The 11,111-nt window shown below is 33.1% G+C and overlaps 1 protein-coding gene across 11 annotated transcripts in view; it reads right to left on the bottom strand.

The window, feature by feature from the left end:
* The window catches only part of NSD1 (nuclear receptor binding SET domain protein 1), a 165,624-nt gene that overhangs the window by 8,138 nt on the left and 146,375 nt on the right, over window positions 1-11,111 (bottom strand). For all 11 annotated transcript variants that reach the window (XM_031953741.1, XM_023506588.2, XM_031953749.1 and 8 more), the window contains 4 exons: window positions 9,493-9,609; window positions 5,357-5,498; window positions 2,809-2,915; window positions 920-1,124 (listed from right to left, as the gene is read on the bottom strand). In XM_031953741.1, the coding sequence (XP_031809601.1) occupies window positions 920-1,124; window positions 2,809-2,915; window positions 5,357-5,498; window positions 9,493-9,609 (571 nt within the window). The remainder of the gene's footprint in view (window positions 1-919; window positions 1,125-2,808; window positions 2,916-5,356; window positions 5,499-9,492; window positions 9,610-11,111) is intronic.

The raw sequence follows: 11,111 nt of genomic DNA, 5'->3' as shown, positions 1-11,111 counted from the left end.
TCTAAATGATAATCAAAGTTCTTTCTGACTGATATTTTATCATTTATTGTCACTACTTCATCTCCATGTGGCTAGAATATGTTGTTTAAACTCAATATGTTATCTACTGGTCATCCTGCCATTTAGGGGAGGGGGTGGGGGGGGTAAGAGGTGAAAAATTGGAACAAGAGGTTTGGCAATTGTTAATGCTGTAAAGTTACCCATGTATATATCCTGTAAATAAAAGGCTATTAAATAAAAAAAAAAAAACAAAAAAAACACTCAATATGTTAAATTCTACATAATCACCTTGCTCTTGGATTCTCAATAATCTGTTACTCATCCACTGGCTTCCAAAGGACTAAACATTAAAGTCATCTAAAAGCCAAAAGGATTTTACTTTCAAAATAAGGATTATAATCTCATCCTTATTATCCATTATGCAACCAAGGTGTCTAGTAACACCATTAGTTGGCTTTTGATCTCCCTGAATGCTCCTTGAGAATTTTATCTCACAGAAGGAATTGGTTTCAAACCTAGATGTTCTTTATCATTTTCTTTTTATTTTTTTTAAAATAAGACAATTGGGGTTAAGTGACTTGCTCCGGGTCACAGAGTTTCTAAGTGTCTGAGGTTGGATTTGAACTCAAGTCTTCCTGAGTTCTCCAGGTGCTCATCCACTGTACTAACTCACTCTCAGTTTCCTTTTATTTTAACAAAGATTCCATATAATAGTGATGCATTTTCATGAATTAAGAGAGAATTTAAATTTCAACTAATTTAGTAACATTCTCGTGGACAGTTTCACAAGGGAAGTCTATTTTTTATATATTCTCTGAGATAAATATGAGGTCTTAGAAGTAGATTTTTGTTCTGGATAGCCATCAGGAGACTGATATACATTAAGTACTAGATCTCATGATATGGGCTTAGTACCAACCTGCAGGCCTTTTTGTCAAGTTGAGGCAGTCAGCATGATAGACTTTAGGACAACCTGGTTTCTTACAGGATACAAGCTGCCCTGCATCTCCACAGCTGAAACATTCATCTTCTCTTTCTTTTGTGATCTCACCCTGGGATCGACGCTTTACCTGTTGTTTTCTTTTTAGTTTTTTGGATTTCTCTTCTGTGGGATTGGGATGATTCTATGGGAAGGAAATTTATCAGTCAATAAACTATTTTTCGTTTGTTTTTTGTCTTGTTACTTCCTAACTTCTCAAGCTTACCTGAACAGCAAAAGAAAAAAAAAGAAAAAAAAAAGAAAAAAAAAAAAAAAAAGAATGCACATTTACCAGTTGATTAGACCGATAGTGATCAATCTGAACAAAACACTACTCTGACATTTTCAAATGGTTGATTTTTTAAAAAAACTATTTTCATTCATAATATCCTTCCTATGAACCTGACATTCCAAGGAAAATTCTTAACATATATGAAAAATATGATAAATATATGTAAAAATAGGGCTTAACATTAAACTTTTTCTATCTAAAAATATTTATGTACAACTGGCATAAGTAAAGGAAAAACTTGAAAGATTATGTGGTGGAGAGGAAAAAACCCAACTATTTAGAATCAAAAGATCATGATGTAAATACTTATTCTGCTTCTTTACTACTCATATGATGTTAGGCAAGTTATTTTTACTTGTTTGGCCTTCAATTTCCCTGTACTATTCCCTGTATTTTGCTTAATCATGTATATTTGGGCAAAAAGGTAAGGCAAATTACAAATGGAGATGCTTCTCCTGATCATTAAAATAAACAAAAACAAAAAATAAACAAAAAGGTAGCATAATTTGACTACAAGCCATTGAAACTCAAAATAAAGATATCTCACTTTCGTTCTAACTTCCATCACTCAATGTCTGCCTCAAGTTCAATCATCTCCATGAAGCCATCAAGGACTAATACAGATAATTTTTATTTTTTGAATGCCTCACTAATACTTCATTGAATACTATCTTACATTTAAAAAAAAAAAAACTTATATCATCTGAATTCTCTGCCAGCAGACTACACTTTAGGCTATTTAAAGGTAGGATCTTTTTCTGTACTTTAATCCCATTATATAAAAAATGAAAATAATATGACCTAACTAATACTTTCTCCAATGAGTTGTCTTGAGCAAAGTGCTCACAAGTCATATTAGTACTATTATTAAGCTTTTAGATATTTATTTTATGTGGGGGCTTTTAAATAGCAAATCTAATTTTCATTCTAAAAGAACCTTTATAAATTCAGTAATCAAGAAAACTTTTCCATTTCAAACCACTGAGGAGGTTTCCACCTTCCCTACTTTTTTTGACAAATATAATGAAGATAGTTGATACAAACTTTCAGACAAAAGTGGCAGGGTCTAAAGAGAGATCACTTCAACTTTTTTTAAGCTTGAAATGCCATCCCATTCTATCATCCATTACCCTCAGCTGTAAAATGAGGGAGCTGGACTATCTATAAAATGTAAAATTTAACAGGAAGAACTATCCAAATGCTAACTAGTACAGCAGTTTTTTGTTCGGTCAAGATGCTAAGAATCTGAATTAGCTTAACTGCAGTAGATGATACTTCTGAGAAGCAGTAACAAAAGGAGGTAATGACATTTTTTGTTTTCCAAGATACCAAGCTAAAAAGTCAGGAAAAAAAAAAATACCCAACTGCCAAATACAGCCTGTATCTCAGAGTTAATGAGAGAAAATTTAATCAATATCAAAATGTCATAAACATTTTATAACATTTGTAAAAAATTAATGTTGACAGCTCAAAGCAAATTTTTTTCCCTTATGAAATCCAATAGCACCAGCACTAACAAGATACTACAAGACAGTACCTTTGGCCGAACACCCAAGAAACCGCTACAATTTGGTGCTCCACATTTGCAAACAGTTTTTCCATTCCCAAGACACTCTAGATTGTAGTTAAAGGTGAGTTCAGTGCCTGAAATGGAAAAAAATATGAATAAAATGACATTTTAGTAGTATTTCCTATGAATATTTTCATTAAAAAAGGGAAAGTGGTTATAAAGTGGATAACTTTAATAAGGAATATGTAAACTGGGAACCTAACTTGGAAATGCAGATATTAATGACAAGAATCCTTTGTTCTCAACAACATAAAATATTACATGTGCTAGGAAATTGTGGGAACAATTTTAAGACTTATCAACTGAATGGATGTCAGGTAAGGGAGAAAAAAAAAAAAGAAAAAAAGATGATTTCAAGTACTCATATCTGGGTAACTGGGAAAAAGGTAATACCCTCAAAAGAAATAAGGAAATTAAAGGAAATAGGCAGATACTTTTTGGGGATGGACAGTTGAGGGAAATAATAAATTCAAATCACTGGAATGTCTAAAGTCAAAAAAGCAAAGTGGTCAGAGCAAGTCATGAATTGTATAAATAACCCTTTGCTTTCATTTCAATGTTTTCCATGAATACTATTATTTATGCTTGCTTACTTCACGGTAATTAAAAAAACAGAGGGCTCTGCACAAATGTTGACTCATTTACTGACTAAACTATTTCCTACAGGGAAGACACTGTGGGCCCAAGATAAAAGAAATGATGGCATATCCCGGGACCTTTGGAAATGTGAGAAGCATGCATGAATTTATGAGAAAATTAATATTCCATGTTATGGAGAAAACCAAGAGTCAAGTTCTTAATAAAAAGTCAGTAGACTAACAGTGATTAATGGGACTTTGTCTTTATTGCTTTGTTTTTTTTATTCTGATTACTATTTTTTGCAGTCAGTAATGACCAAAAAAAGGAGAAACCTAGCCTTTTTTCTCAGAATTCTCAATTCAATGACTGTACATATGCTGAGAAAAATATTTCTAAAGAGATCAATCTGAATTAGATATATGGATAGCCCATAATTTAAGATTTATCTCCCTCTCTACCCCCAGTATTAATATAAGTCATAACTGTACTAGAAAGATGTTGACTTATGGGCTTCTAGTCATCTTTGCTATCTATATATTAGATCAACTGCAAGAATTACTAATAATAAAAGAAGCTTAAATTACTTAAGGGTGAACACTCTTTATTAAAAAATATTTTTAAGTTTCTCTCTTAAATGCAAATTAAAACAACTCTGAGGTACCTGTTCATATCTCTCACATAAACACTGGTGAGGATAAGGGAAAACTAGGACATAATTACATTAATACATTGTTGGTAAAGTTTTGAAATGATCCGACCATTCTGGAGAGCAATTTGGAACTATGCTCAAAAGGCTATAAAACTGTGCATTCCCTTTGATCCAGCAGTGCCACTATAAGCTGTCTTAGATGTCTAAGAGATCATAAAAGAGGGAAAAGAATCCCTTTTTGTAGTGGCAAGAAACTAGAAACTGTGTAAATGCCCATGAATTTGAGAATGGCTGAATGAATAATGGTATATGAATGTTATTGAATATTTTTCAATAAGGAACAACTAGCAGGATGATTTCAGAAAGTCTTTGAGAGACTTACAGGCACTAATGTTGAATGAAGCAAGCAGAACCAGGAGAACATTGTACACAGCAACCACAAAATTATGTAATGATCAACTATTATGGACTTGACTCTTCTTAACAATGCAGTGATTTAAGGCAATTTCAATAGACTTATGATGAAAAAATGCTAATCACATCCAGAGAACTATAGACACTAAATATGAACTGATGCATAGTATTTTCATCTTTTGTTTTTTATTTCTTGTTTCTTTGTATTTTTATTTCTTGTTGTTTTTTCCCTTTTTATCTGAATTCTTTTGTACAACCTGATAAATATGGAAATATGTTTAAAAGAACTGAACATATTTAACCTATATTAGATTGCTTGCTATCTTGGGGAGGGGGTAGATATGGGAAGAAAGAAGAAATATTTGGAACACAAAGCATTACAAAAAAGAATGTTAAAAACTTTCTTTACATATATTTGAAAAAATGAAATACTACTGAAAATTAAAAAAAAAAGTTCCACTTCAACAACAATACTGTATGAGGATGTATTCTGATGGAAGTGGGTATCTTTGACAAAGAGAAGATCTAATTCAGTTCCAATTGATCAATGATGGACAGAATCAGCTACACCCAGAGAAGGAACACTGGGAAATGAATGTGGACTACTTGCATTTTTGTTTTTTCTTACTTTCTGAATCCAAGTCTTCTTGTGCAACAAGAGAACTGTACAGTTCTGAATACATATATTGTTATCTAGGATATACTATAACATATTTAACATGTATAAGACTGCTTGCCATCTGGGGGAGGGGGTGGAGGGAGGGAAGGGAAAAGTCGGAACAGAAGTAAGTGCAAGGGATAATGTTGTAAAAAATTACCCAGGCATATGTTCTGTCAATAAAAAGTTATATAAAAAAAAAGTTCCCCCTTTACCTGCTTTGATGTCACTTAGGGCAAAAAGCCCAACTCGGGTATCTCCATTCACAGACCACTTCTGAGTTTCACAGTTGGGTTGGCAACAGTGATTCATAAACCGGGCATAATTTCCTTTGGGACCAGCATCAATAATCCGGTCCTATAATTAGAGTTTTAAAAAACTATTTTGTTAATAGTTAAATTTTTAAGTATTTTAAGTATTTCAAGAAGAAAAACAGCACTGCCTCCTTATTAAACTAATGATAATAATAGGTCATATTCACACTGTATTTTTAAGTTTTCTGTGTTTTTCATACACATACATATGTATAGATACATATAAACATAAAAACATTACCCACCCTCCTCCTCTTGGCACTCAAAAAAATCTTCCCCAAAGGAAGTACCATTACTCTGATAAGCAGGAGAAAACGGATACTGAGGAACTGAAATGACTTGTTCTAGATTACACAAGCTAGGAAGTGTCTGAGAAAGGGTTTGAATCCGAACCAGTCTAGATTTTTAATCCTAGTGTTCTACTCAGTAAGACAGTCTGCTTAAGTAGATTTGCTTTCTCATCATAATGCTGCAAGAAAAATAATACCATAAGTCATCACATATTTTATATATGGGGAACGAAGGCTCAGAAAGAAATAACTGGCCTAGGGTTACAAAGCTATTAAGTGTTGAATCTGAATTCAAAATAAACTGGCTTGAATTTTTGGCTAGCATTGATTTCAATACATCAAATTTATTTAGAGATGGAAAATTCCTGATAGGACTTTTCCTAAAGGAAGCAGTGATTCATTAAATGAGCATAATTTCCTTTTGAAATAATCGCATTGATCCAGTCCAACAGTCACAAGGCAAAAAGCAAAAAATTAATAAATCTACATCAGTAACATTGCCAGGAAAAAATAGATTTTGTGAGTTTGGGTATACTTTCTGTATACCAATGATGTTAGCTCCTGGACAATAAAGAATGTGAAGCACTTTTATTTATATAGTAACTCATTAGGTTGATAGGAAAAGTAACCATTCCTTTCTGAAGACAGAATCTGATAGAACAAAAAGTTTATCTTCTACTAACACTGTATCACACTTATTTACCAAGGACCAAAGTTAAGCATATTCTTTATCAACGCTACAAATTTAGGCATATTTCTGGACATGGCCAATATGGGAATTGTTTTTTATAAGAAAAAATATATACCCCACTGGGTGAAAGGGTAAAAACAAAGTGTTTCACAATTGAAAAATAGATATAACTTAATAATTACTTATTTGTTATACTCTCTGCATATACAGCTTTATATTAGACATGGCGTGTATATCCTTAGTACAAGCATATAAACCGAAGTTAGTATAAACTTATTTCCAAATGGTTAGTCACAAAAAAATGAAGTTTTTTCATTATAACAGCTCATGACAACCAATTATTAAAATATTTAAGAGCTGTGATTTGCATCACTAAAGAGATCATAATATTACTAATTTTTTTTGAAGTTTAATCTAATCTTATAGATCTGAACATGATATCTGACTAAAGTAAATATATAAAATATTAGCTTAAAACATTTTTTCTTTAAAGATACTCATGGGAAATAAATTATATGGACTCTGCCTTTACAAGTGAATTTGTAACTACTACTGTCTATATGTGTGGGACTATAATATAAGCAAATGCATATATGGACACAGAATATGGACAGTGAGAGAGGTCTTCAAGAAATGTTTGATAATTCAATATGAATCATTATTTAAAATATGCATTACTATTACACAATCATATTTGAACTACATTTATTATTAAGGCAGGGAATCTGTTGGAGATTAGACATTAGGAGACCTACTGATTAACCAGTAATATTCAAACCCCTTAGTGTATCATTTAAGATAATTTACAAACAGATGTCCCCCTACCTTTCTCACTTCATGTTAATACCCCTCACAGCCAGGTACTTTCCTACCTCTTATTTGATTTACTAGAATATCTTCAAAATATAGATTATCTAATATAATCTGAATAATATTAATTATATTAATAATATTATCGAATATAATCTTAGTCCTTCTGAATTAAGCAGATTTCTAAATTAGTCATGTTGTGAAAGAAGAATGAGAACAAAAGGGGAAAAGCCACAAAAAAACTAACAAAAAGCAAAAATAGCATGCTTCAATCTTCATTCATACTCCATAGTTCTTTTTCAGGCTTAGGATGACATTCCCATGATAAATCTTTTGTAATTGTTTTAGATCACTGTATTGCTGAAAAGAACTAAGTCAATCATAGTTGATCATCACACAGTGTTGCTATTACTTCGTAAAATGTTCTCTTGGTTCTGCTCACTTCACTTAGCATCACTTCATAAGTTTTTCTCCAGGTTTTTATGAAATCTGCTTGCTCATTATTTCTTACAACAAAATAGTATTCCATTGCATTTATATACCACAACTTGTTCAGCCATTCCTTCGAACTGAGGGGCATCTCCTCAGTTTCTAATTTTCTTCCGCTACAAAAAGAGTTGCTGTAAATATTTTTGCCTTTTTTTATGATCTCTTTAGGATACAAACCAAGTAGCAGTATTGCTAGATCAAAGAGTATGTACCCTTCGATAGCCCTATGAGCAAAGTTCCTAATTGCTTTCCAGAATGGTTGGATTAATTCACAACTTCACCAATAATGATTCAGTGTTCCAATTTTCCCAAAATCCCTCCAACATTTCTCATTTTCCTTTTCTGTCACATTAGCCAATCTGATGGGTATAAGGTGGTACTTTTGAATAGTTTTAATTTTCATTTTTTTAATCAATAGTGATTTAGAGCCTCCCCCTCCCCTTTTAACCTGACTATAGATGGTATTAATTTCTTCATCTGACAACTGACTGTTCATACTCTAGGAAGATGAGAAAACTAAGGCAGATAAAAGTTAAATAATAAGCTCAAGGTCACACTGCTACTAAGTGCCCGAGGCTATATTTGGACTCTTAATATTCTACTATTCCTGACTAGGTCTGGCACTCTGTTCACTGTGCTACCTCTAACTGCCTCTCTTTTTATTTACTTTTCTGTGCTGATAATATTTATTTCTCTCTCTCTCTCACACACACACACACACACACTCACCCCCCCACACACACACACCCCACACCCATTTAGTCGAATGTAAGCCCCTTGAAGGTAGCAAATGTTTTATTTTTATACTTATATCAATGGAAGTTCAGCACAGTGCTTTGCACATAATAGGAGCTTAAGAAATGTGTGCTATACTGAATCACAGGAATAAGCTCCCTGTTCTTCGAACAAATCATTGAGTAATTCTCCATCACTGTACTTTATCCCCTCAAGTTTTTAGTTTCCCTATGTCATATAAAATGGTTAGACTGTATTACTTTCTTTTTAAAATAAATTTTTTCAATAAGCAAAAATTTGCCTTCTCCCCCTTAACTGCTTCCTACCACTAAAAAAGAAAGAAAAGAAAAGCCCTTGCAACAAATATGAATAGTCAAATAATCAAATAAAACTAATCCTGCATTGTCTATGATCTTTTAAAGAATACAATGATCTAAAACAATTCCAAAAGACTCATCATGATGGAAAATGATATACCCATCCAGAAAAAGAGCTGATAACGTCTGAATGTGGATGAAAGCATACTATTCTAATTAAAAAAAAAAAAAAAAAAAAAAAAAAAAAAAAAGGGGGGGGGGGGGGGGGGGGGGGGGGGGGGGAGACACAGCTAGGTTGTGCAATGGATAGAGTACTAGTCAGGAGGAGTCAGAAAGTCAGAAGAACCTGAGTTCAAATCTAATCTCAGACACTGTGTGACCCTGGGCAAGTTACTTAACCCTCATTGCCTCAGCAAAAAATAAAAATAATAATAAATTAAAATTTTGGGGTAGTTTTTTCCTTCTGTTCTGTTTCTTCCCATACAATATGGAAATGTTTTATATGATTATTACATATATAACCTATATCAAATTGCTTACCATCTTAGGGGAGAGGGAAAGGAAGGAGAAAATTTCAAATTCAAAATTTTATTTAAACAATGAAATGTTTAAAAATTGCCTTTACTTGTAATTGGGAAAAGTAAAATATTGTTATGTGAAGATAAAAACAGAGTGAGCCTCAAAAAGACATTTTTTAGTACTTACCTTATCCAAAGTGAGCATGTAGAAATTGGTGATGTCGTGTTCTTGGGCATAACGGATTCGAGCTCTACATTCCTCTTCATCTATCAGCTCTCCCACATACTCATTTACAAATTCACCCTATAACAAAATAATGGCAAAAAACTCCACAAATAATTCACCTGTGATTTCTTTTTCAAGATTTATCTTGCAGTAGGACACAGATAATTAGGTAATATATATGTATCAAAGGAGTTTATGCGAAATGGTTGATGAAAAAAGTCTAATGCCCCGAGTCATATTTTCTATCACTTTATTTACTGTGGATTTTGAGGGTTTAAATTTTATGGTGAAGGTTTTTTTTTTTTTTTAAATTGTGGTTTTTTTGGTTGTTATTGCAATTTGAGCCATTAGTTATATAATCAAGGATGTTGAGGCTTTAGATTTTAATGACAGGTAAAGGGCACAGTAAAACTTCACCTCCACATATTTCATTTCAACAATTTGTTCCATCCTCAACTTCTTGCATTCACTTACTATATATTCTAAAATGTCATATTTTAACCTTCCAACTTATTTCCCTTTACAATGATCCTAATTGTTGCTCATCAGTGTATACCCTAAGAAATAGGGTAAAAATAGTTTATGCACAGAATCTTAAAGAGCTTAACCTAAGGGGGGAAAAAACCCCCCAACAAGCCTTCTATTGAGAATACTAAGATTTAAAGTTGTCTTTTGTTGGTATTTTCTTCATTCTTTCATTGAAGTGTGGTTCTTCCCTTGGCTTCTTTCTAGGCTCTCAATACAGATAGAAAGCTGACAATTCATATTCAAATCATCCTTCCTCCTATTCTGATTTTTGTTGACAAAACCACCTAAGAATTTAGCATCACAGTACTAACTAGGTAACTGCCCCCTTTCTCCTTTTAGTGCATAGCTAGGATATTTTCCTTGAGCATACTTGTCTTTTCTGATCTCTTCCTCTTCAGTGAACCAGTCCAACTTGGACCCTATTCTTTACACCTGAACTCCCCGTTTTTGTCCTATCACCACTCATGCCTCACCACAACTTCAATCCTATAATTCATTCCATTCTACACATGTAAATTAACTAATATCAATAGAGTCCTTAACCACTGCAATACAATCCTTTTATTTCAAATTAATTTTCTCTCCTGCCTTCCACAAATGTCCGAAATGTTGTCTTTTCTCCTCAATTTTCCTACAGAATCTTTTCCTTCCAACTCTCTCAGCTGAGGACTATGCCTGTACTTGACACAGAAAAACTGAGGTAATTTACTATGAACCTTTTCTCTTCTTCACCCTCCTGCTCCTCCCATAACGCCTTGATACTACTGAGCCCATTTCCTTCAGTGACACAGCCCTTTTCAACAAACCTTTAACATTTACCCCTTGTTCCCATCCATTCTAAACTTCTCTACCAAATAGTTCCTCACTATCATACCCCTTCTCCTAATTGTCTCTCTCTCCTTATTTACTGATTCCTTACATAAGAGCTATGAACAGGCCCAAATTACCTTCCTGCTTCAATAGATCCCACCATGCATGTAGTCTTGAGCATTTATCTCTTTTTTCAGCTAAAGGCCTTGAAAAATCTGTCTAGAAACAATGATTCCAAATCT

The sequence above is a fragment of the Sarcophilus harrisii genome, chromosome 2 (genome assembly GCF_902635505.1).
Source record: "Sarcophilus harrisii chromosome 2, mSarHar1.11, whole genome shotgun sequence".
Classification (NCBI taxonomy): domain Eukaryota; kingdom Metazoa; phylum Chordata; class Mammalia; order Dasyuromorphia; family Dasyuridae; genus Sarcophilus; species Sarcophilus harrisii.
This window is presented reverse-complemented; position numbering and strand designations above follow the sequence as displayed.